Here is a 27,735-nt window from a genome sequence, read left to right on the forward strand (position 1 = left end):
GCCCAAAGCCAAAAGTTTGCATTAGCCAACAGTGTTTCCAGTGAATCACTCTTCACTTGAGACTTACAGTCCGGATGAACTGCTTCTGTGGACACATGAGCTTCTTTTGTCAACAGAAAAAAAATAAAGTGCATTCATACAGAAATTTTAATAGCATATGTCTTTACAAAAGGAGCATTGTGTATGTGGTTTACAACATGTCTAAATACAGTATTTCTACATGAACCATTATTAAAAATAACAGGCTTGAAAAGTCCTTCTTTGAACATTGTACAAGTATACTAATAATAACAGAGATTAGACTATTGTGTATCTGAATTTCTCCTTACATGGATATAGTTGATATAATAAGCTAGTATTGTAGGCTAATCAGCAGTGTATGAACATTTGAGTGTTCACAAGACAGGTTTGCGTCTTTTAACCTAAAGCACATTGATATTATCTCCTAAATCCCAGAAGAGATGTAAGTTTTACAGAAAAAAGAGCTCTCTCTTTCTGTTTCTCTCTCTGTCTAAATCTGACAAATTAAAGCTCCTCGCTGACTTTGAATTTACATTTGGAGAAACTAAATTAACAGCTTGTGTAAGCAAAGCACATGTAATTAGCAAAGTTCAGACATTCAACGGTTAGCAGATGTGACGTTTGTGTAAATGCAGTGCGGTGATTTCCTTTGTGTAGGAGCGCTCACTAAATGCTCGAAATTGTATAAAAGCCGAAATGGCGTCTGTGGCTGCAGGTTAATGCCTGAGTCTCACACATTGTTCCCAATTAGGATGAGGATTAGTTGCCATGGAGACAGCTGCCTCCAGATTCCATGGTAACACAAAACTAATTTACTGAACAGTGAGAGGAACAGCTCATTTCAAAATAAGGCATCCTTTCCACACTCACATTATCACAAGGTTCACCAGAGATCTGATCAGTGCTTAACTGCTTTTGAACACATACATTTACCAATCTGCCACATCTGCCCTTACACATCTGTAATATCAGTAAACTGCACCTTCTATTGCTGACACTATTAATTCTGAGTGATATAAAGTACTGTTACAAGCTGTATTTTACAAAAAGAAAACTACAAAATCAGGTGCAATGAGTTAAGTAGGCTACGTCATCTCACGATTCAGTTTGTGCGTTCTTAATTGTATTTTGTTAACATCTGTAGATAATATCCAAACATACTGAACAGACCATGACAATACAATTAGATTTTCTAATATTTCTAAATCCCTGGTGAATATTACTGCAGGTATTTGACAAGAAGACCGTTCATTTCAAAGGGGTTGACTTAGTTTTACACCACACATCTAATTATAAAGTTATCATTCATCGTGTATAACTGAGTTCACATCGCAGAGAGCATTTTTTATTACATTTTAAATGTGTAGCAACATGAGTTTAATGTTAGTCAGTGTCTTATTTATTTCTTAATTAGAAACATACTATATACACTGATGATCAGTGTCCATACGATGTTTCACCCACAAATTAGTCCTTAAATGAGCTAACATCCTGGGTCTCTGGGCTGCCTGACATGGAAATAATGCCAGTACTGTTGTGAATGTTTTAGCATTCGCCGTCTCTGTTCAGCCGCATGATGAAACAGCACTGCCCTAAATTGCTTAGCAGCTATCTGGTGGATGCTTAAGATGGCCCGGATCAACCTGAATCTTAAGCCCCATTTAATCTCCATTCTCATCTCTGAATTACAAGTGACGGTGTTGTCTGAGGAGAAACATGGAAACAAACTTAAGCTAAAAAAAAAAAACAAAAAACATTTCCTGTAACAGTTCCTTTGACTCTCGCTCGCAAGCACAGGTCTGATGTGTCTGTTTTCAACTAAAGAGCTGTTGTGCACAAAAGCTTCTTTTCAAACTTCCATTTGTAGCATCCGAAAATGCAAATGCAGCCAAGTCCCAGTGTTTCCCCTGCATGAAGAAATATGGTAGTCTATATGTCATTGTCTAGTATCACGACTTCCACATCCTTAGGGACCAAACTGATGCAAGAGCCAAGTGTGAGGGAAAGAGAGACAGAGAGAGAGACATAGAGAGAGAGTATGTGTGTCTGTCTACAAAGTGTGGCCTCACTCAGGGGTCCAGACATCCGGAAAAAGCATGTGTGTCTATGTGTGTGTGTGTGTGTGTGTGTTTGTCTCTGTAAGCATGTGTTCATCAGAAAGTGCAGGCGTAGACAACGCCCACCACCACAATGTTTCCGATGGTGGCGATGATGGCGATCCAGAGCCATATGGCATCGCTGGACATGGACTGCGACTCGTCCTGCTGGCCGTGTACTGAGGCGGCCGAGGCAGCGGCGTGGACGCTCGCCGAGGAGTTGAAGAGCGAGTGCTCGCCGCTGTAGTCGTCATTGGGCGAGGAGTCCATGAAGGCTCCAGTCATTACTGGGATCTAGGAGGGAAAGTGAGGAGAAAAGTTAAAGAATATTTCAGTTTTGGCACTTTGAGTCAATCTGCATTTGAAGAACAGTATGAGGGGAAGCGAGACATTTCATATCACACCACTCCTGAGGACACTGAGGTCATGGACTCTATACATATGCCTCTGTCAACAGGACAAATCTTGCATTTTTTCCAGTTCTTTAAATACCTGGACAAATAAAGACCTCCACACTAAACTAAGATGGTGAACATGGTTAATATTAGACCTGCAAAACACCAGTATGTTAGCATTATGAGCATGTGAGCATGCTGAAGTTAACAATCAGCTCCAAGCGCTGCCTTGCAGCCTCACAGAGCTGCTAGCATAGCTCTGTCATGCTTCATTCAACAGTAAGACTGATGATGCGTTCAGTGACTTTACATTTTTTTGACAGCGTTGGTCTGCGAAAATAGAAAACCTGATAAAAACAAGCCACTTTACACTCATAGTTCAGCGAGTCGAACCTCAAAGAGAAATCTTGCCTTTCCTGACAATCATCGCATGATTTCTTCCCGCTGGTTGTGCGTTAGCGAGTCTGAAAGCTATATTAAAAGAAACGAGAGGTAGCTGCATCACGACATCATTAGCAAATGGTTGCAAGGTTTCCCACAGTGACATGCAGGGTCTCACTCTGTCTCACACACTGCTGAGTGTGTGTATTTAGAAAGTAGTGCCTGATTAACGTGGAATAAATATTTCAGGTGTGGCAAGTGGAAATGATTTATTGCTTGGGACAATCGGAGCCCTGTGAAGATTGGCCGTTAGAGCAGAAGCAACTGAATGCTCTCATGTGTGTTTGTGTGTGAGCGTGTGTGTGTGTCTCCGTATCAGGGTATATGATTGGGAAATGCATGAGAGACCCGTCCCTCGCTCAGACTGGAAAACAGACTCCGCTGAAGATATTGAAAAACAATGCTAAAAATACCTCGAAGGGACGTTGAGCACTCGCGTACACTCAAATTCTCTCTCGCTTGCTCATTTGCTCACCTTCACTCTCTCTCCCACTCCCACTCACTCGCCCTCTGTTGCACAAAGACATTAAGACACACACACACACTTCAGGTCTTCCCTCGCACTGGGGAAAACACTGTTTAGAAAGCGTTGTGCTGCTCCCTGCTCATTGGCCCCTGGTGGTGAATAATGACATGACACATCCTGTGGAGCGCCTGCTGTTCACATGAGCATGATGGAGGCAGACAGGCATGCATGAAGTTCACCAACCTGAGTCTCCCTGCCCCCCACTCAGTAACTGTAACTGCTGATTCCCCCTGCTACAAAACTCACATGCACCTATTATCCGTTTTAACATAGCTTTATTCTAGTATGAGCAGATTCATATCTGATAGTGCTGCACACATCACATGTTGGAAATTAGCATCAATGAGGAACCAGTAATTTACTTAAATGGACAATCCTCAGTGGATCATGTTAAAACATGGTCACCACACACATAGCAATACTGTCCCAGTGGTCTGATTGGTTACCCATCCAACCTACCCAGAGTGATAAACATCTAAAAACGATCATTAATTAAAATATTTCAAGACACACATTGGAAACTCAACCACCAGTGCATTAATATCAAAGTGTGGGAGTACAGAGAACCATGAAGTTTAAAAAATAAAAAACTAAAATCCTCTTTAAAGCTATAAAATGTCTCAAGCTGTCCTGCAGGCGTGTCCCTGCATATGTTTAGCCTGTTTGGTTTGCTGTGTAACAGCGGTGAGGTGGGCATTGATGTGGACTGGTGTTTCATTTTTCTGGCTGCATGATTAATTGAATTGTGATTGAAGAAGGGCTGTGCTAGATTTTGCACCTGTATGTGCACGGTACAATAAATTATCTAACCAACATAACCAACTGTGAACAAAATGAAGTGTTGACAGTGATAATATTTCATTTTTCTGTCTTTTCTTATTTTATTCTGGTACACATTGATCTGCATGAGGAGCTCGAGCTGCCAGAATCTGTTTTGTCTCTCTCATCAACATGCTGCTCATTAGATTTCTCATTTTTTAAAGCCACACCACACTGTGATCTCCAGACGCCGCAATGTTAAAAACCTTATCCCGCATTCAAGGCCGCATCTATCTTAATCCAACGTTCAGTCGGATGATAACTGAAGCTCTCAACCCTGTCTGCATTCTTTATATTTATGTTTTATTTATAAGTAACTCATTGTCCACAGGAGTGAGCTGTTTGCATAAATGGGGAAGTGTACCGAATCAAATGCAGTGGGTACTGGGAGTGTGTGCAAAAATATTCGAGTAGTGAGCCTGAATCTAAATATTTGATTGCCTAGATTCGCTATTTTTGGGAGATGGTATGTCTATGTATATATAGTACATTTAGATAAGTGTTGTGATTACATGTCAGTAGTATATCATAATTCTTCAAGAGGCTCGTCTATCCATTCATCCGAGCCCACAACTCCCACGTGGATCATACACATGGGGTTAGTGCAGAAAGCAGTTAAGCGCTAATGGAAAAGAGGGAAACAGAGACCTGGAGAAGGAGCATCTGAGCACTTACTCGGGCAAAGGAGGTCATCCCCTTCACATTACTGCCAGGAAACCCACGCTTGTTGACTTACAGGACATGGGTGAATGATTTCAGCAATGAAGTTATACGACTGACCAAAGTTTCCTGGAAACCACACACACTCACATCTCCAGCCTTACGGTAAACACCTTCAACAAGCACCGCCTCACAGAAAGCCTCCTGAACACACAGCTTAAAGACTCAGAAAGTGTGAAAGTGGCCTCATTTCCCAGGTTGTCTGGAGTAGTTCTTTAGATCTTAAATTAAAACTGAATGCAAACAGGTTCACGCTCAGGCTGGGAAAGTCTCTTGAAGTGTGTCAGCTCTGGAGGGCATCAGCCCAAGTGTTTTTTTACTCTTCTGCATTACAAAAGAATAAAAATAGAGCTAACGTGGACTTCAAGAGGCTATTTTTTGAAAGCACTTTTGTGTTTGTGTTTGTAGATTTCACTGGTTTAAACGCATCAGGTAAACAAAGGCAAAAGCAATAATCCTATATCTAAGGGTAAAAAAAACAGTCATACATCCTATTTTTTATGCCACTCTCTGAAAACAGACATTAATCCACCTTGAAAGCATCTTGGAAGAATTCACACTTAACTTTTTAGATATCCAGCAGCTATCTGACACATCCAAGATGCACACGGTGACTACGTGTTAATGGATTCATGTCCAGTGAGATAAACACCAGAAGCACGGCCAAACATTGCAGGTGAGATATTAGCAATTTCTGTAATCAAACGTGTTTCAAACGTACATCCCTCGTGTGTAAAGGAAGACGGTAACATTAGCACAAATGCTGAGTTCAGAGAGCTATGAAAGGGACTTTTTCTGCGGCAGGAGGTAGAAAACGAGAGGTGTTCAGAGAGGCCCGTGGATTATTCAAAGTAACCAGGACATTGTTTCTTGAAAGGCATGTAGCCACTGAATATTTCAAGTGGATTTCTTTCAGTCCTTTGAACAGTACAAAATTACATTCAACCCCATTGTACTGGGGTGGTGGCAGAAGTCTAAGCATCTATCTGCATGGCTTGACACTGTTAAAGGTGAGCGAAAAAATACTTTTTTTTTTTGTCCCTTTCAAACCACCATTAACATCTCCAACCCATGAAAATCCTTCACATTTTGGAAGTTTGGATTTAATGTTGTCGATGTTGAGGGAAATTAACTGGATTAAAGGTAAACAACTGTTTCATTCAGTTGTGTGAAATCATCTGTAAAGTAACTTCCCTCCATTAACCAACGCCAGAGAAATCTCCTGACTTGCCTATTTCACACTGTCTTGGCTCTGAGTGATGCCTACACCTGTGCAAATACTCCACACAGCAAAAAACCACAATCTGTGGTCGACGATACAGTGAAGTTCCTCTCACTGTACGATTTCCACCTGCTCCGCTCTCACAGCTTTGATTTATTCGTCCCAGCTGTTCCTAGAGCTGTGCCATCCTACACGGATGATCACAGTAATTGTGAAATAGAAAGCACTGTAATTGCCTCCTCTGGGATGTCGCCACCAGTAAGTGCTCAGTGAAATGGCTTTGGAACAAACAAGCAAAAACCCAAATAAACGTCTTTGAATAGCGGTGAAACCAAAACATATACCCAACCAAGGAAGCACTCAAGCACAGCTGTTAAGACAAAAATCTGAGGAAACAAGTCGGTTTTCTGCACTCAGGGATAATTTGAGGTCAGTCTCACACCTAAATCGATACTTGTGTCCTTGTGGGGAACAAACTTCAACGTGCAGCTCAGAGAATGAACTGTATGAGGGGAAACAGGGACAGAGGCGGCACCCTGCTGTGTAAAGACTGGACTTGTGTTGGACATGACGCCACAATCGATGAAAACACACAGCTGTCGATTCTCTGGACTGTCACAACCATCTCTGCTCTATAACTGACTACAGGACTGTGTGACCAGGCACTACCATGGGCTTCACATTCCTCTCCACATGATGTCCTCTTTTCTGGATTTGTTTGTTTGCTCTGAAGTCTCACTTCTGCCATGACGTTAGAGCAGATCGATGTAGGACACAAGGACACACGAGATTGCACTGTGAGATTTCAGAGACGTTTTGCTTCTTGATTTGTTGGGTTTTGATATGAACAAAAGTCGCCCTTTTTCAGCAGATTTGAAGGAAAGGCTTTTTAAAGACAGAACTCGACGGGAGTTCTCTCTCTGTGCAGGTCAGAAAGTTTTGTACTCAATCCACACATGCGCTGGCATTTTTCTATGGGTTTTGGACTTTTGTCCACACACAAACGCAGTTTTAGGTCACTGAAAACAGCTTTTGGAAACTTCCAGGGTGAGCACATTCAGAAACTGAGTTTGCAGTGTTGATGTGTAAACAGGAAAAAATTAGTTGATGTCGTGATGTCAGAGTGGGTCTCTCCTTTGTTTACATGAGGCGGACGTGACCAAAATAGTGCCGGTGCTAACTTTGCTAACAGGACTTTTTGCATGTTTAGACATAGATGTACAGCTCCTCTTCCACTTTAATTGAGGAACAAAAACATCAGAGCTGCTACATAATCCAACACTCCCACGACACAGACACCACCTACTGTGTCGCTGGGTTTGGACGAGACCCTGTTGGACCTCTGGTTGCTGGTAGCTTCCCAGTAATAGCTTTCTTACAGGCTTCTGATTCATTAGAGTTATATGCATTTCCTTAATGGATGGAGAGTGTTTTTAAAACAGTACTTGTGTCAAAGGCAATTATTTTTGAGAACAAAGCCCTGTTAAAAACTACCTGTGTACATGTGGACCAGCCATTAGTCCTCGCAGCACCACGCAGTGTTAATGTCTTACAGTTTAGCTGTATCTGTTTCATCATCAGTGCTGTACAGACTCCTCTGTCAAGGGATCTGAGACGGGGAAATTAACTGTGCATGCTGCAGTGCTTTGAAAAAGATGCATACCCCTCGAGTTTGAACTACAACATGATTTTAAAATGTTTCACAATCGTTGAACTTACTCATATTTTATGCACGCACATCTTTGTTTGCATGTGTGTTTGAGTGTGTCATGTATTGTGGTGGCGTCACTTTCCTTGCATCATGCTTTGTTTTCTTAACATTTTTGATGGCATGTCACCACAGTCTGAGCTATTTCACAGAACTGCGAATATATGAATATGACACTCATCTGTGAGTTTAAACGCAATGGCTGAAATCACTTAGGAAGCGTGCGAACATTCTTTTACACACATCACCCTCAAAGTTTAATAGGCCTGTTTCACAGCAGACATTTTGACTTGTCACAGCGGGAAACGTGCAGGTGTTACTGATATCCCTAACAGTTGCTCTGCTCTGTTCAGGCGCCTCAGAAAGCCACTACAGAGTGACAATGAGCCAGCATGCACAGCACCAGCACCCTGAAACTGAAGCACTTAAATGGAATTCAGCCATTAATCTCATTATTCACACCTGCACTTTTCCTACAGTGCCATGTCAAAATGTTAAAAAAAAAAGCCTCATCCTGTCCAAACGAGGCTTTTTTCAGCCGGCTGACAGCAGTGCACGGTGGCTCGCCCAGCAGCAGCTACGGAGACGCACACAGATGTAATTGCACACAGATGCTACTGACGAGCTCACTGGTCTCTGCTGCCTCAACACTCAATCAGCATCCTGCCGCCACAGGTGTAGATTAAAACATCAAATTAAACACGCGGCGCTTCGTTAATACAAAGCGGAAAATGCTCACTGCCTGACAATCACAACAAGCTCATTTAGTCACAAACAAACACAAACACTTTGCAACCTCACAGGCTAAATCATGCGAATCTCACTGAGATAATAACATCCAAACCAATAATAACTTCTAAAAGAAATCAAAGCGTCTGAGCGTTTACTCGGCACATGGGTCAGGTTGGTACGTTTACTTCAGAAACTCCTCCTGTGGTATCACAGTGGCGTTGTAAGAGAATCGCTGAACAAAATATCTTATATTTAATTCATGTGTGGATTTGGGACTTGGGGAAAATAACGCTGTTTAAAAAATGGATGCATGCTGCATGAGGCTGGTGGATGCTTGTTGTCTGCCGTCTCCCCGCCAGTCTGGTGTACACGGACACAGGCCTCCAAAATCAGTCCCTCGTATATAATAGATGACTCTATTGTGAGCGGTAAATTGATATTTTGGACAGTTATGAATCATTGTTATTTGGCGTCATCTGTGACAGGGGCAGTGTCACATATGAGACGCAGCGTGCCATAGGATAGTTAGCAGAAAGTACTGTTTGCACTATGGATAATTAGAATTTTAGAAGGCACTATATAAGGCATATGTCTCACACTATATTACTCACCCCCTATATAGTAAATAGGGGTGATTTCAGACACAGGCAAAGACAGTTTCTCTCAGCTAAAATGGTGCACACAGTGATTCTCCTAAGAACTTATAGAAGCACTGGAGTCATCTATAATCAACTTCACATACAATTCAGGACACCACACATCAGGGAAATAAATAAAATGGGATCACAGTATTGAGGATTAATCTCCTAAATGTAACAGAAAAAAGTAGCCGCTCCGTCTGTACAATAGCAGCCACTTAGTGAAAACAATAGATTTGGTCTGTACTGTACGATATAGCTCGTCTTGTCATAAATCTGGGGGGAGATTTAAGGAGGTTTTAAGGAGGCTTGTTCACCCACACAGAAATGGTGAGACCTTTAGTTCCAGGCCTGGTTCCTGCTGGTCAGATTTACAGCTGTGCGTTCATTGATTTTCCTCGTCTCAGCAGCCCAGCAGCATTTTTTAATAAATCTTATAACTCAGTAGAACAAGTGTAGCCCAAGTGATCCTCACTTGACACCCTGGCCGATCTGTCAGCTCAGTGGAAATTGTGCAGCACGGGAGAAAGTTTCTTTTATATAATCAATGATAAATGTATCGCCTCCGCGTTTCGTTTCTCAGTGGTGTGCCTGATCTCAGTGTGATGAGATTTCACTACATTATCTGCACTCATAGCAGCACAAAAAGTAGGAATAAAGGCTTGAAAAACAACATCTCTATAAATCATGAGAAGCGGAGGAAATAATGCATGTTCACATCTGGAATCGTTGCCCACTGATACGTGTCGCTAATTAGCAGGAGCGTGATGACTTGAAATTTGAGATGTAACTAAACTCATCAGCTATGAAACATTAAAATCCAGCAAAAACAAAGAGTGATCTCTTATTCCTGCCAGATGAGAAGTGAGAATATTTTAGTGACGAGGCTGTGTGTGTGTTTCTATTGTCCCGCTGTCTGACTCTCTACATGTGTAAATCTGAACCTGTAGTCTCTGTAGTCATTGCTACATGACAACTGGCAGCAGCGTCTAAAACACAACACAGACAGATAGAAGATGGGGAATAAGTGGGACCGCAAAGTTAAAAAAACCTTTAAATTTTGACTCCGAGGGAAGATTTCATCTTTAATCTTCTGGAAGATGTGCTGACTGCACCCCCATTTCCTCTCTAAAACAAGGAATTAAGAAGCTCAAATCACAGACGATGAAACTTTGGTATTAAACTGTCAACCTTGAAAGTCTTTTCCACAACTATTCTATTTTACTTTCTGGCTGATTATGGCGGTGAACACCTCTCTCGGCTTTGAGATTATACTGCTGAAATTCTATGCATGCTTTATTGCTTTATTATTGAGACGCTTAGACCTTTGAATTCAATTACTTCATTGAACTGTAACCAACGTCTAAACCTGCCGCTTAAATTTATTCAGCGTGTCCTTACTCCTGCATATTTTGACCTGGATCATAAGTTTTGTTTTAAATGTCACGTCACCAACAAGCCTTAAAAAAACTTGTTATCCTCTGTAATCTTTTGAAATGTGGGTTTGGATGATTAGACTTCTTCTCTGTTGAGACAGAAGTTAGTCTTGTTTAAAGACAGCTGTTTTTTGTGTAGGGAGCAATCATTCAGGCTTTGTAACATAAGGTTACTGACTTAATACATGTCTGTGAATTCCAAGAGTTACGATATATAACAAATTTCCTCTGGTGGCTTCATTTTTAAAAGAAACTCCGGTGTGTAGCTCAAGTTACAGCTCGATTAATCATGAAAATGCTGCTCTCACACTGCCAAATCCATGCACTTAAATAGATCACTGGCATATTCAACCCTGAGTCATGAACAATTCACATCTTCATTTTTGAGATACTTTTAAAAATCTACAGAAAAATGCTTTTTCACCAAAGCTAAGGGCCATTTATTATTCACAAGAGCAGATATTTTAAAAATGCATAAACCGGATCATGTGCAGCATGTGTTTTATGGTACAGTTTACACCAAAGAACACGTCATGCTATAGCAACAGAGATTTCTCACTGTGCGATGTCGCACACCACCTCAAAATCTCCACCCATCCCAGCGTAAAACACGCCCAGTGGAGTTGCATGTTACCTCTCCCATGCTCAGTGGCAGCTGCTGGTTATGATGGGCCCCAGTGGAGAACTTTCTGAATGGGCCAAGAAATACACAAGCAGTCATGTGAGCAAACAGCAAACAGGCTTTATTCATGGGAGCATGACGTCTGTTTGCTGACCTGATACTGATCTGATACTCCACCACAACATCGGTGCAGTTTTATAACAAAGTGGAGAGAGAAATAGCAAAACCAGCTCAAATATAAAACTGCTGGGTTTTGGATTTAAGTTGAAAAATAATGGATCTCTGTTTGTTTGCTTTGTTTGTTCGGTCTGACAAACAAATGACCTGTAGCTGACTTCATTCATGACAAACACTTTTCTCCTCAGGATCTGTTATTTTCCACTTTAATCTGTATCTGTACCCTCTCTCTATTGTTCCTGTTGCTTCCATCCAGTCATATGTGAGGCTGGGAAACCCCAGTTCATCAGGTTGGTCAGATATTTACATAATTATATAGAATGAAAACACATAATTTCCACTTTCCATAAAACATGGAGGCTAATAAATTGTGCATTCAGAGTCCACTGTAGTAGACTGATCTGTCAGAGAGACTAAAAATGCTGCTGCAGAGGCTACTGTGCACCCCTGTTATCATTTGGACAGCGCATGTACATACAAATACAAACTCCAGACCATCAAAAGTCACAGAGCAGTAAAATGTGACTGAGAGCTGATCCAGCTGTGCCACCATCATCACAAACTGAAGAAAGAAGAAAAGACATCTCCCCTCTCTAAACACTCACTCCTTCAGTGGAAGGGCTGCAAAGAAAAGACACAAGTGGGGGAAACATGGATGCATTTGGGAATTGGTATGCACCCCCTGTCTTTTAGAGAGTCTCCTCTTGCAGGAGCATGAGGGAGGAGCTGAAACCCATCAGGAAGATTCAGCTCACCTGTGCTGATCACAGATTACACTATATAAGCTTATGGCCGGCAGCTGTCTCACCTGATGTCCATCCTTTTGTTTCGGTTGCATTTGGGTTGTTTGCTTTATTTTGTTTGCCGTTTTCTGTTAAAGTAAAATGTAGCCACGTTAAATGACAACTCATTTGTGGCCTCTGCTCTTTGTTTGACTTTGAGCACATGTTGGATTTAAAAAACTAAATGAAAGCCATATGAACCAACGGCAACAGACCCCGAATGTCACACAATCCAACCAGTAACTTAGCAATTCAAGTAAGGAGCCCTTTTGTTGGGATGCTCATGTTTGGTGTCACCTTAACTCATTCCCCCAGTGCACTCAGACATGCCAAAAATAAACGAAAACCTGCACTTGCTCTTGTGAGGTGCAGACAACAAAGAAAAGACTCGAGGACGCATCAAAGAAAAAAGTGGAGCTGCTCATAACTCATAAAATCTTATTTAAAATTCTGTAGCTTCTTTAGAGAAATGTTGCATCAGAGATAAGTGTGCAAAGATCAAATAAAAATAAAAGCTTCATAGCAAAACCTGGAAACAAGCCAGTGAAGATAGAAGTTTTAGTGATCTTGCCATGATCAAATGTAACACTTGTTTCTGGAGTAATTTCACTGCTTTGCATTGGAAATAATGAGGTTGATGGAAACAAGTAAAAACATGACTTTGCTAAAATAAGAGTACACTCTCTGATCGTGTACCTTTTTAGAGCCGATTCACTGTGTAATCAAATCATCCTGATTAAACCTGATAAGGAGGTGCAGTATCTGGGCAGCTTTTCACAGATTGTGTAAGAAGCTGCCTGATGACAGAGGAAAGATAACCACGCTCTTTGCGGATCCGGTGCTGGCGTCAGCCGCCCCTACGGCTCCATCCACGCCTGCTCATTCACTGTGCAACACGGAGAAATCTCAGGCGGAGAGATGGAGGCCCTTAATTGAATCTCCAGTCATGTAAGACTTGCTTCGGAGTGAGGTGCAGCAGGGTCTGGCTCTGCTTCGCACCCTCTCTTAATATACAAAGCCAGCAGAAACATCCCCCCCCGATCCACTTTCATCTCTGGAGTGCAAAGCAGATGGCAATAAAATGATGAAGAAATGTCTCTGGCCACTATCTATCAGATGATGAGTATCTTTTCCTCAGGGCCACTCCAGCTCTGTGATTCATGGCACTGCTCTGTCCTGCTCATGTGTATACATTCTTTAGACTACTTGTAAGTAATCATTAGTAGAGAAAATGAGCCTGACAGATTCTGATAGTTGTGTAAACACAGTCAGTCACTCCAGAGATGAAAAGCTCTCATTGTAGTTCAGCCATCAACTAAATCTCATTTTTACTATCAGATCGTCCATGTGTTCACGTTCAGGGTTCACGTTGGCCAACATTTGTGGATAAAAGATCATTTTTAAAAACAATCGCACAGCCTGGTCTGGTTAGGTTAAGGCACAAAAAGCACTTGGTTAGGATTAGGAAAAGATCATATTTTGGCTTAAAATATCTAATTCAGTTGCCACAAACATGGCTGGAAAATGTGCTGATGTCTGAATAAAAATACTTGGTTTGAAGGTTTCAATACATTTAGCTCCATTAGTGCGAACACAATGTTGGCAGAGAGCTGAAAGTAAAATTAAAGTGTGTTAAGCTCACTGTTGAAATGTGAATTACAATACACAGGGGACACTATTGTATTAACAAAATGGCAGTAAGAACAACCTCCTCAAATTCACATCCCTTTTCTCACTTCAAAGCCCTACAAGGCGGAGAGGAGATCTGCGCTCCCCCCAAGCCCGACCAAGCCTCCAGCTCACGGTTCAGTCCTGGACGCCAGACCTCACTCTCCCGTCGTCTACCGTCTCTTTTAGCTCTGTCTGCTCTGACCTTGTCATCTCTGGTCTCAAATCTTTTCGCTCCTGGCTCCTCGAGGCTGCAGTGACTTCAGAACAGCAGAGTCACTCTCATTTCATGCAGGCTGAAAAGTCATCTCCTCATGAAGTAAAACACCTCATGTCACCCTCTCCTTTCTGAATCTGGTATTATATCAACTCGCTGCATTTGTTCTCAGATCCCTTTTTAACTCCTAATTTAATTTTCCTCTCGTCTTGCTGCAAATGATCAGACAAACCTTGCACCCTCTTATGACATGCATGGAATATGTATAGTTCCTGTGTCACAGTTATCATAAATGACTCCGTGAAGCAGCATTTGCTCCTCAGCTCCTTTTGTCTTTTTCTCTTAAACTGGACAATTTGTATTCACATACTTCTGCAGTTTTTCCTTTGATATCCTGTCTGTTTCATTCTGTATTCTACAGCTAAAGTGATTTGCATGACCCCACACACTGAGATGGCCCGAACTGAAAAAGACTCAAATACAATCACACAAACACTGAATAAAAGCAGAAGTTTGCTCTGTAGCTTGAGGTCAAAAACGAAACAGGCAGTCAATGGGGCGAACAAAGCAGACAAATATCAGACAAAAAAGTGCAAAAACAGTCAACAAGTCGAAAGAAAAGCCTGTGATGCATGAGAAAGGGGTATGTCTCTACCAAGGAGTCAAGCTGCAGTTTACATCCATGTTTGTCCAAACTATATATATATCAATTAATATATGCAGTGAACACTGAAGAAATTCAAGAAAAGGCATTAAGTGTCTTTTTTGGCAAATGGGAAACCATCATTACATTGATATGTGTGATTCCAGTGAATAATTTCCAGTGAGAAACATGCTGTCTTCACGTAAGAGACTATTTTCCAGAGGAGCACAGAGGACTGATAGAGAGCTTCATCACACGGTGCAACAACAATCACCTGAAGCTCAGTATCAGCTGATTCAATGAGCCTGTGGTGGACTACAGTGCTTCAGATGTTGCTGCAAAGAAGCTACAAACTGTAAAACGTGGATGCTTCACACACGTCTTCAAGCCCAGAAGATCTACACAACCACCACAGTTTCAAGGTGAACAACCCGGATTTGTGTCACCAATTCAGTGTGCTCAGCTGGTCTGTGAGGTGCACTAAGACAGCCAGGTAAAGAGGTGATGAACAGCTTGGAGGACTGATTGACTAATAGAGAGCAGGTGATGAGTAAAACTGGCGGGAAACTGAACAATGGCAGGATGTTAAACAAACTGGAGGCCATGAAGGTAAGCAACTACAAACTAAAACAAATAATGAACTGAGGTCCATACAAGAGTCCATGCGAGTCATCACACATACCATGATATATTTATATTTACATGTGTTCATTTATTCATTTGGCAGATGCTTTTATCCGCAGCGACTTACACTGTAGTGCTGTGTCTTCCTGTGAGATAACTCTACTGGGAAATGAAAGGTAGCAGGAGTTATTCAGAGACAATAGACAGATGGAAGGAATTTCTCTCACTTGCACAAACAGTATGCATTGAAGTGAACGTGCACACAAGACACACACTTTTGCAGGCACACATACTGCATGTAGACATAATTACGTGTTTACTGTTCTGCTCAGTTTTATTGGAGACAACTTTTAAGTTCAAAAAAGACTAAATTTGATTGAAACAAGACCTTTCAGTAGACCCACACTCTTATCAAGCACTGTCAGCAAATTTTCTCTTTGTACCGTGCGTGTGGAATGTATCACAAGAATAGGCTGTAGGGGTTATTAATAAAAATCACTCTCCTGATCAGCCAGTCAAGCACTGCAGGGTTTCTTGTTGTGCACAGTGTTGTCAACCTTCAGCTAGTGCTGCAGACCCCTCTGAACCACCACTCTTCCTGTCAAATATAAATTAATCATAACACGTTTCAAGTCCTCAGAGCCTCCGTTCCTATATTGTTTGGGGTCTTTTTTGCTCTATTTTTACATTAAAAGCACCCTAACAATTATTTTCCCTTGTTCTGTTGCCTCTCTTGTGTAATAGCCTTCTGGCTGCTGTCACAAACTGTCAATCTGGTGGAGAAACGTGATTAATTATCCCCTTTGTTAAAGCTAAGAAGCTGTGGAAAAGCTGTATCCCACTTCCATACTAATTCTAAGCATGTTTTGAATATGTAATCTGTTAGCACTGTCAAAGAGACACTAATGAGTATATTATGCATACTAAAAACTGCTTGACTTTACCACAATACAATGCACAGGGAGGAGGTTGTGGTGGTGCAACAGTTTAAGGAAGAGCTGTGGAAATTTTTTTGTCCTTCTGTATATAATTGTCTCATTTTCACTGGATGGTACAGCTCACCCCAACTTACTTGGAGCTGTTCCTTTTAGGTTTAGTGTTGGCAAAACTTGTGGGCAACCAGTCAAGTTGCATTTACATCCACTTCATCTCATTTCATCATTTTACCCTGTGAGACATTTGTGTGAAATTTTGTCATGATTAGCGCATAAATTCTTGAGTTCTGGCCAAAAAGTGGTGTGTGTGTGGTCACAGTGACCTTTGCCCACCAAAATCTAATCAGTTCATCCTCAAGCCCAGAAAATATACTGCCTCCAGCCAAAGCTGTCGCTGGCATGAAGGCACGGAAACACTCATTTGACCTGAAACCATAATGCCATAATCTGAATGAATTTGGGGTTCAAACGTGCTACCGAAAAATCTTTTTGGTATATTTCAGCACACAAACTTAAAACATATCAGCAGCTGTTGGAGAATTCTCACTCTGACAGCGGCCTCAGGGTCTTCAAGTCTCTGCCCACCATCATCCTCTGTTGCACCAACAGTGTAACCACCTACTTCTGACTATAATATTCTCTCTTCTCATATCTCTGACCGTCACATGACCGCCACTCACATTAGTAATGGATTGCTTTGCTTTAGAACTGTTTATTAGCATCTAAATTTAGCATCAACCTCATGTTAAATTATTCCCTCTTTACTTCCGCTGCAGCACAGTGCTGCTCTGATGACTGTTAAGATTTTCTAGTTGTTTCAGGTCCTCTAACCGACACTTTGCTGACATTGCTAAACTTGTTTGCTGATTTGCAACAGCAGGACTTGAAGCTTTGCGTTGTGAAATTCGTCTTTTTATCCTTTGGTAACATTTACGTGAATGCAACTTGCCCCCTAATGGAGCAGAAAAGGCAGAATTGTGCATGTGGCATTTTTTTTTTTCATGTTGATTACACTAATGATGTATGTTGCCTTGGATAAAAGGGTCTGCCTAATGAAAATTGTAATTGCATTTGTAAATGTAATGATGAACTCTCACCAACACACACCTGAATCGTGTATAGGTGGCATTCATCAGGCTGAAGTGGGTGATTTACAGCAAGATATTCCAGTTAAGACTCTGCTGAAGCACAGGATCGGGCTAAGAAGAAGAAAATGTTCTTGCATTGTTGAAGCCATGATTGACTCTAATGTTTGTATAGCTTGTAAATTGCCACCAGCATAACAACACAACTGCTGTAAAATGAAATTAGCGTGTTTATACTGGTGTCGCTGCTACAGTGTTGAACATACTGCTGCAGGTTGGCATCAGCATTTCTAAATGGTTACTGTATGTATTTTCCCTATGGGAGGAAGTGGTGGGTGGGGGTGCTATGAATTTGTCACGCAAGTGCCATGTTGGCCTAGTTACAGTGTTTTCAGATACTATAACAGTGTAACTGTAATAGTTGAGCAGGGCTCCCTCACTATACATGCCCTCAGTCTAGAATTAATATGATTTTTACAGGATGTGTCTGTCTATGTGTGCATGCACAGTGTGAGGCATCAAGGCACGTTTATGTCTATGGATAATGTGACAAACACATGTCCACAACAGCCAAATCACATGTGAATCATTCCTTCGTAAAGAAAAATTCCTAATTCATCTGATTACATGCTTTTACACTCACAAGCTTGCACTTTAAGGCCCTGTATTTATTGTTTTGGGCCTTCTGCCCATAAATCACAGCTGTAAATAAACAGATTTCCATGTCTTTCACACTGTGAGAGGAATATATATCACAGGGAGCAATGAGGTGGGCGTTGGAACACGGAGCCTCGTCTGTTCATCTGCGTGTTTGTTTGTAAGCTGAGAGCAACACAGAGAAGCAAACAAGACTTTCAGGTGTGAAATTAATCAATTACAGCGTGTTCACAGTCTTGGATTAGTAATTGCCGCAATAAACAATACTGTTGCTTCTAAAAGTTTGTTTGTTTTTTGGATGCTGGTTTGTAAAGAGTAATCCTACACAGCATCAACCCTGCAGAGGCCATGTACTGATTACAGAGCAGCTCTAAGCCCAAATGGATATGTGACGTCCACACTGCACACCACACTGCTGTGTTGCACTACAGGTTGCAACACGGAGAAGCTCATCAGAATACTAAGTTCGGGAGCAAAATGCCTGAAATCATGATAGAAAGCTCAAAAAAGTATCATGTTGTTCGTTGCCCCTCTGTGGATAACTCCGGGTTATAGCAGTGAAACACAGCAGGAACAGAGAGACCATAGATGCACACGCACTCTTGAGATTAGAGCATGTTTGGGACTGAAAGTGTGGTGAATACAACAGTATGGCATTTAGCTCAAACACATCACAGCATCTGCGAAGAAGAGCTTGAAGCTCGAGCTGTGAATTGATTCACAACTCCTTGTAAGCATCATTAAAAATTCAGCATTTTAAGAAAAATCTAACTTGGTGTACTTGTCCACCAGTCATGCATACCAGTGGGCATTCCAAATGATTTCCATAAGTAATACAACTGACTGTACTGTAAGTGCCTGATTCATCATCCGGCCATTAAAGTTGCATGCACCCGAAACGAGAAGGTCACAGTCAGATTTGCTTTATATACAACATCATAAGAGCTGCGAAGCATTAAGCGAGGCTTGGCTGGTGCCGTAAGACAAAAATAGCTGCTATAAATCTGGTGGTGTAAAATATCAGCAGCTGGTTGCAGACAATAGCAGCAGCACACATTAGTTTAGCACAGAGGAAGGGTGTAATTTACGTTTTGAGGAGTTCATCAGCAGGGAAATTGAAACTAGTCCATTTGTAGCCTAAATTATCAGATGCATACGACACAAATGAGCTATGAGACTGAAATACAGTGATTGAGTTCTGATGGGAGGGGAGTCGCATAATCCCGGATAATGTCATGCTGCATAGATACAGTCAGATTGTTCTTAAGCTCTGGCAACACACCGAGACTGTCAGTGAAACCTTAAACTCCAAGCTAAAGATTATTCTCCTGGGGCGACAGTATTTTTTTGAGAAGTGAAGGTACATTATGTGCAATATAACCTCAGCTGGTTTATAGATTGAACAAGGTGAGAGGGAAAGAGAGTGAGTAAGGCCTGCCTGTGTGCTGTCATTAGTTTCAGGGCAGGTTTCTATGAACAAACCCAAGGTCAAGCTCAAAGAGTAAGGCCCAGCAAAACAGATCATATCAAAAGCAGGTTTTGCTGTTATTATCATAGCGGCATTGTTTGAAGTCTCTCTGCTTTTAAAAGCTCAAAAGAGAGGTGACATAAATTGCGGAAAAGCTGCATCAGAAACTCTTCAAAAAAACAACCTGAAAATCACCTTAAAAGCACGTGTGAGAAATCTGCTTTCAGACCAAGACGAAATCATTTCTTTCCTCACTTTCCGCACACTCTTTGGCAATTTATTGAAACTGCACCCAGGGATGAAAACATTTTAACTGACATCTCCTGGCAAACCAGAGAAGGCGCGCCGTAGACTTACTGCATAACATGCTAGTTTTATTACTTTATGTTTAGCATGCTAATGATTCAAAAAATGCATGCTGATCCCAATAAATTAGAGCAGCCATGGTGATGTTTAACTACAATCATAATTCATCTCTGCTTCCTCCCTTAATAGTGTATAATCAGCTGCTGCCATTCAACAATTTGCCTGCTTTCACCAAAGCAGAGCAGCCACCCACTGTTTAATTCTCATAATTTCCACCCGTGTTTCCTTCTCATCAAAAGAGCTGCTCATGAGCTGAATTCAGATTTTAATTTTATGCATGGTTTAATGGCAAAAACGTTATCATGGAGCTTTTTTTTTTTTTTTTTTTCTTTTTCATAAGATGAATAGGCTGAGGCAATATTCAAAGTTTCACCCCAAATCATAGCTCAGTGTTATCCAGAAACATATCAATACAACAGATAAAGTTGCTTTGAAATTATCTCAGGATGGGTGGAGAATAGATTATTTATGTAGGAATACATAATTCATACCTGCTGAATATCAGAGAGGCAGTTACATAGGAAGCATCATGCAGTTAGGGGGTTAGCTCTATCAGGGAAAGATGTTATTACTTCATACTTGGCTGTCACAGTCCATTAAGTCTCCTTTTATTCTCCCCTGGACTTCTTTCAATATGCAATCACTCATTCCAGGTGCAAACAGCTGGGAGGTGTTTGTGTCTACAGCGCAAACATGTTCAGATAAGATAGCACGGAGACACGGGAAATTATGTACAGTAAACATTATTTTCATCAATCACTGTATTCTGTCCCCCAGTTTAGTAATTGATCGATTCGCTGCCCTTGTTGCTGCTGCTGTCAAGCTGTTCTTGCACAACACATTTCAGTTTACAATGATAATTTTAAGATGCACCACTCAAAGTTCTTATTTTTAAAATTACATGTCCTTGATTTCAGCCAGCTTCAAATTTTTATCATTAATATTTTGTACTTGCTGTGATATTGTGTACAAAAAGTCAACATCATCACCAGCTGATGATGATAAAGAAGCAATATTGACAGCACAGACCTAGTTAGTCCTCATGTGATAAGAAAAACATAAGCTCAGACTGCTCCATTCTGGCAGGACCCTCCTTGGCCAATTAACTCAAACTTCATGTTTGTTTCTGTGCAGTGAAAAGTTTTCACTTTTGCTGTTTGGCTGTTTGGAGAGTGAACTTCCCCAAATCCAATAAAAACAAGACAGAACTGCTAACATTAGCTATGATATAGTAGCATCCAGGCAATGAGGAAATACAACACGGTGGAGTTGCTGGTCCTGAATGAGGCTTCTTGAGACGTAATTTACAACCCCACAAAATAATACAGTATGATAATCCCCTGAGAGCTGGAAGTAGGTGCTGTAGGTACTAAGCTAGTTAGCTGGACTTACATTAGAGAAAGCAAACAGTGCTTAATCCTTTGTTTACTTTTTTGCTGTTTTTTGGCTTTGGAGAAAGCAAAAAAAAAGTGTAAATAAACCACCATCCAAACATCATATCGGCTACTGAGGCCTTGATCATACAGGTATAAATATTTTTTAAACAGATATTATATACACACAAACGAGCATGCCAGGCCAGTAGGTGGCGATAAAGTCTGCATCAACAATACTTCAAATACCAGAGGAAAGCATTCTAAGCACATGTAGTGAACTTATTTTTCCACAACGCAAACAATAGGTAGGTAATTATTTATTTTTGGTTGGTAATGCTTTTCTGGCACATGGCCTCGCAGTGCTAGTGCCTTTTGCTCTGACAACACTGCTTCAGCTTTGAAGATTTTATGCTAAGTTTGGACAATCGCTGCTCAGGGGAGGGGGTTAGCGAACGTTCAGTTAGGTTACAAGGATGTTTGGTGACTGCTTCAACAGTTATTTGAGCAATTCCCCAGTGGTTGGCCAATTATTTCAAGAGCACAAAGATTTCTTAGTTGAACAGGAAGAATCTCTCCACCATCAGCAACATCTAGAGAACATAAACTGTCATTTTTAAGGAGATGTATGACCTAAAAATCAGTCCACCGAAGCAAACCTCTCCCACCAAAATGCAGCACATTGTGTTTTTTTTTTTATGTCCCTGCCTCCAGTGTATTATATGTTATATGGTAAACTATGAAGTGGCCCTGCTGCGAGGAGCCTGACCTGTCCTTGAACCCAGCTGTGAAAATCAAATCTATTAATAATCAAGCATCTTCATCACTTTAAGGCTTTCTGAATGCTCCTGCCGGCTGTGTGAAGTCACACATTTGTGTTGTACGCACAGACACACAAAAAACTAATTTACATCCACTGTGGATTGACTTTCAACAACATTCTGCCAATTTTAGTTTGATTTATCTGAACGATGATAGAATACAGACACGGAGGGAGAAAATGTGCTGGTAAAAAAAAAAAAACAAAGTATGAACGACACTGAAATGAAAAGGCTTCAAATCCTGAAAGAGTTCTTCCTGGAAAGCAGCTGAAAATAGACCAAACAAAGACAGATTCACCTGCTTTTAAGGCATTGATTTTTCTAGTGCATTCAGCTCCTTCTAATTGGCTTAAGGTGATTGTTATTTTCTCAACCTGTTTACAACACTGCAGGGTCACAAAAGTGGAAGGAGGCTGAAAATTGGGGCCGTTGCGAGCTTTCTCTATCTGAACACTACAGCTTTCATATAAAGCCAATTGTGGAAAAAACAGACAAAAGACCAAAGGGGGAATGAAGTCCTAGAGATGAAAAGGCTCGGTGTGCCATTATTACACTCTTCAAATAATCCTTCACTATGGAGACCAGGAGATTTATTTTTTAAAGGGGACCGTCCGGGTGTGAAGAATGCACACTGAGATAACATGATTATGTAATTGAATTTTTTATGCAATTGAGAATAAAGATGGTCTTGAGATAGGCCTTGTGGCGTTTGCTGCTTTGAAAAGTCTGGTTAATAGGAAAATAATCTCATCTGTGAACTATTCAACCTGCATTTCCATATCTGGCTTCATATCAGGGGGAAGTGGCGCACAAACAAGTCTTTTGGCTATGTCTTTCCAAGTCTTTCTGCCACTTTGTGTCACTTATATCAGAGGTAATTTGCTCCAACCGTTTTATTTTGATCTTAAAATCAAAGAAGCTTTTGCGAATTACGAAGAAACCTGCTGTTACGCTCATGAGCGTGTGTGCAGCTGACTGCATTAGCAACAATTCAGTGAACCGCAGCTACTAAATTTAAAATCATCTCTGATTGTATTGACTTTCTGGCACTGAAATTAAACCAAAGTGTATTTGCCAGTCCTGTCTGAGCCTGCTCCTGGTGTGGTGGGTAAATACAGATGGCTCTGTTTGTGTTGAGGCTGTCAACCACTCCCTCCATCCTCATCCTCTCACTCTCATCCGTCCTTGCTAACACAGAGATGGACAGCCTTGTCAGGTAGAATGACTCAGAGCCACAGCTTCACTGAATAAGTAATTGAGTAATGAGAAACGCTGATGGCCTGTCATGAGAAGACAAAACTGAAGTGAGAATGTGGCGCCGATATATATGGACCTATCACGTCTGATTGTCTAGACATATAATTAACGGAAAGGAAAGCAAATACACATAGAAAATGACTGCCTGTAATACATTTCTAAAAAGGTCTTTCCATGCATGCCCGTGTGTACATGCAAAAATTATTAAAAGGCCAAGGCCAGTGGGTCACTGTGTACTGGACAGACAGAGCCTTAAGGGTTTTGCTGCCCTGTGTTGCTGATCTGTCGGCTGAAGCAAGTGCGAGACTGGCAAAATGCCCAGGATGGCTCTGGAGCCTGTCTACAACACGTCAAACTTGACCTGAGCATCAGTTAGTAAGCGGGGAACACACTGGCTCATTTCTTACACCTTAACATTTGCCATTTTCATCATTTCAACGGTGACATCCTGCACGAGCTGCAAAGACGTACACGATGTGACAAACGATCCCAGTAGTCGGTTTTTTAAAAGAAATGTATAAGTGAGCGAAAGTTCCAAATAAATCTTAATATCTAAGCCGCTAATGGAAGTTAACAGAAACATTTCTCAATTCAGCCTATTTGAAAAGATAAAGAACAAATCGCCTCATTGCCCACAGATTAGTATTCAAAAGCTTCACTGTGATTGTCACCTATTAATCCATGTTTTGTAATGCTTGAGGATGCCACCACTTTCAACCTAATGAAGTATGGCCTTTTTCATTTCAAGCCAGCGAGGCATGGCTGCCAAATGCAAATCGTTCACCAAACACAAAAGCGCACATATTGTTCTGCAGAGAGCTATTTAGCATGTTTATCATATAAACCCGTTTTAACAAAGAAGAGTGACAAATGCAGCTAAAAAAAAAAAAAGCCCAATTATCTCTGAACAGACATCTATCTTATCTAGGAGGATGTGTTTTTCCTGCATGCCAAGCTTAGTTTCTTACAGATATATCAATGTATTCTGATGTACACAGCAGCAGTAACGACCAGTACATCCTCCCAAACTACTCATTCTTCACCCTTGGTGACAGGTAGAAAAATCAGTAACTAGCTCCTCTAAGTTGGAGTTCTTTAAAAACTTTCACTGTCTTTAGGAGAGAACGGTTATGGTGGCATCCGTCATCTTTTAGAGACAAAGTGATGGCGAAGGTCCAATGATTTGCAGGAGGCAGAGCTACACGGAGATGAATGGGCAAAAAAAATCATCCATTGTGAAGTCAATCTTCAAAACTCCAGGGACATTTGCCTGACTTCATTCACAGTCACCATTACGGAGTGACTCAGGGCACTGGAATGAATTGCACATCAGTAAAATTAGCCATTAGCTGTCTGAGAGAGCCGTATTGTTGAGGAGAAGGTGCATGAATGCTGGGAAAGAAGGTGAACTGGAAGAGCAGTAAGAAGTAGGTATGAGGTCATGAGGTCATGGGGAGCAGCTGGAAGCAAGCCAGAGCCTTATTTAAGCCAGGTTATGACCCCTTGTACTAAATAGTTGTCACCTTCCCCAAAAACTGTCAACTTTATTCTGCCACCTACAGTTGGCTTCTTGTTGCGAGTACCAACCACCGCTGGCTGAGTTCCATAGCAGTGACTTTGTTAGATCCACCAAACCATTGTGGCGAAGGGGGAGCCGAGCCTTTCGATTAACCAGTTCATCTACGTTCCAACCCTCGCCCACGGTCATGAGGTGTGGGTAAAACAATGAGCACAGCTGCTGAAATGATTCAAGAACATTCGAGATTCAATGTGTGCATGTGTGCACTGGGGAATGAGCTGTTTTTCAGTCTGGTGGTGCGTGCATGCATTGTCCTCCATCACCTGCCAGCGGGGAGTAGTATGAAGTGGGGGTGGGCAGGCGGGTTGACTCGGAAATGAGTTTCCTCCGTACGGTGGCTCAGCCTGAAGAGACAGGTGAGGAGGAGCTCTGATCTTCATGGGGAGCTCGGACATCCACAGGGAGTTCGTAGATCCAGAGGGAGTTTGGAGTAGATCCGCTGCTCCTTAGTGGCAAAGGGAGCCAGCTGAGGTGGTGTGATTAGGATGCCTTCTGGGTCCGTTCCTTTGAAGGTTTTCCGGGCATGTCCTAAAGGGACGAGACCCCAGGGGGGACACAGAACTCTCTGGAGGAATGATATATCTCATCTGGACTGGGAAAGCCTCCAGAAGGACCTGGAAAATGTTTCTGGGGACAGGAACATCCGAACTACCATGCTTATGCTGTGTTCATACCAAATACGAAGTGATATCTCACTTTGCATTTGTGTTTGTTCACTCTTGTGAGTAACGTGAGTAGCAAAAACAACCCCCACGAACAACAAAGATGTGATCACAACAGCAGCTATTTTTGATCGATCATCGCTGAGGTCAGTCTGAACAGGTCCTTATTCTCCATTACAGTCTATGCTTTGGTGATTTTTTTCTGATTTGTAATGCTCATCAGACTTAAATTTGATGTCCAATACCGTCTGTTTTGCTTGCAGCTTCAGAGACCTCATTGTCTCACCTTTTACTGAGAGTGTGTTTAGCTCGCTGTATAGCTGCGCATCTACACACACAGTCAGGGCAAAGGAGACATTCGAACTCATGTTGGTGCCAAACTCCCCAGCTGCAGCTGAGTGGTTCCAAACACTCTCATATTCAACCATTCCCAGTTGTGAATATGAGTAACTGGCTGCCCACAAAGATTCCTTAAGGTTGACAGTAGTCTGCCTCCTTCGCTGTGCTGCTGTAAGCCTGCTTCACTGCAAACCAAAGTTTCTAGAAACATAAGAGCACATTAAGTCCTTGGAGGACATTGTGCCTCCTATGTAATGTTAATTTTTACTGTGGCTTTGATTATTTTGCTCACTAAAAGTCTGCACGACGATAGAGCGAACAATGCTGACTTTGATGTTATTGTTACCCCACCTCTCCCTCAATCAGGTCATATTGAACAAAAATGTATCCTCAGATTGCTCCATGCTCTGATGCATTTCTATTTAGGGGTCCTTGATCTGAAAAGATCGGGGAGCATTTGGCATAGTCTGGCTCGCAGAACAGCTACTGGCATCAAAGATAATGCTCCAAACCATTTAGGAGCAGTTGCACAGAAAATGGCAAAGTAGATGGCACCAGACAAACCATAAGCAGCCAGACAGTGAGAGAGGAGAGGGGAGGAACAGCTCACTAAATCAGCTAATGAAAAGCAACCACATGTCCAAAACAGATGCACAATAACACATTCTCTCCAAAGCCAAAATCAATGGAAGGATTCATATGTTTCACTATGCAAAAACACGTCTTGGTCAAATCAAGCTGGTGTTATTTATTTAGTAAGTATAATAAGTATCAGTATGAAATGCTCATTCTATAGTTAAATTTCATGTTATTATGCTTTTTATTTTTTATTTATTTATCTATTTTTTATTTTATTTTATTTTATTTTTTGGTCAGTCATGGCCATTGCTCTAGATTCTGATACAAAATCACGCAAAAGTACAGTATGTCCAAGTCAGACCTGGTCTCTTATAAGCTGCAACAAAACCTAAAGCCTAATGAACTTTGAAAGGATCACAATATCAAAACTGATCTTTTCACACAGTAAGGGGAGGAAATAAGTACCATAAAGTCCAACAACAAACATTTTATGTCAATATTATGGGCATAAACATAGATTCTCCAGTTAGGGAAAGTCAATGCATCAATCTATACATATTGATCAGATAGAAAATGTACGACTGTCAAAGCGCTTCATGAACTTGTTGACCGGCCACGCCCATGAAATCAACCAAATGAAACAAAAAGTTCGGACGAGCCGAACATCTTCATCCGGATCGGAGGAGAAATGTCTCACCTGCGCAGCCATGAATGACAGATCCATACTGTTGCTCCGTTCAAGCCAACGCACTCAGATGAAGGATGCAAACGTGCGTCGTTATTCCCCGATAGAGCATTTGCCTCCTGAACCCGGCGTCCACAGGCTCCGCAAGTTTCACGTGAGGAGCATGTCGAGGATGAAGAGTGAAGATGAGAAGGAGGAGTAGGAGGAGGAGGAGATGCAGGGAGGTAACATGAAGCGGGAGCAGCCGCTGAGCAGATTAAGAAATGTGGATACGAGAGACGGCATGAGAGTGAGAAAGAGGCGGAGGAGGAGGAGGAGGAGGAGGCGGTGGAGCTGGACTGTCACATATAACGAAGGAGGTGCAAGTCTCTCTCTCTCACTCACTCTATCTCCCTCTGTCTCTTTGTCTCTCTTTGCTCTCCCTCCTGTCATTGCATTTTTC

General features: G+C 41.6%; 1 protein-coding gene across 1 annotated transcript; it reads right to left on the bottom strand.

The window, feature by feature from the left end:
- Positions 1-125: 125 nt before the first annotated feature.
- LOC143331223 (uncharacterized protein C14orf132) lies at positions 126-27,735 on the bottom strand. Its single transcript, XM_076747900.1, has 2 exons — positions 27,306-27,735; positions 126-2,411 (listed from the first exon to the last, which is right to left on the bottom strand). The coding sequence occupies exons 1-2, from the start codon at positions 27,330-27,332 to the stop codon at positions 2,175-2,177; spliced, it is 264 nt and encodes an 87-aa protein (XP_076604015.1). The 5' UTR covers positions 27,333-27,735; the 3' UTR covers positions 126-2,174.

This window comes from Chaetodon auriga, chromosome 14, assembly GCF_051107435.1.
Source record: "Chaetodon auriga isolate fChaAug3 chromosome 14, fChaAug3.hap1, whole genome shotgun sequence".
In the NCBI taxonomy this organism is placed as follows: domain Eukaryota; kingdom Metazoa; phylum Chordata; class Actinopteri; order Chaetodontiformes; family Chaetodontidae; genus Chaetodon; species Chaetodon auriga.

What these genes read in the sequence shown, in the direction of transcription:
- LOC143331223 (XM_076747900.1), bottom strand. Translation starts at nt 27,332, where the DNA reads ATGGATCTGTCATTCATGGCTGCGCAG. An exon ending in TGTCATTCATGGCTGCGCAG is followed by an intron (nt 2,412 to 27,305) that starts GTGAGACATTTC and finishes TTTCCCTCCTAG; the next exon opens with ATCCCAGTAATGACTGGAGC.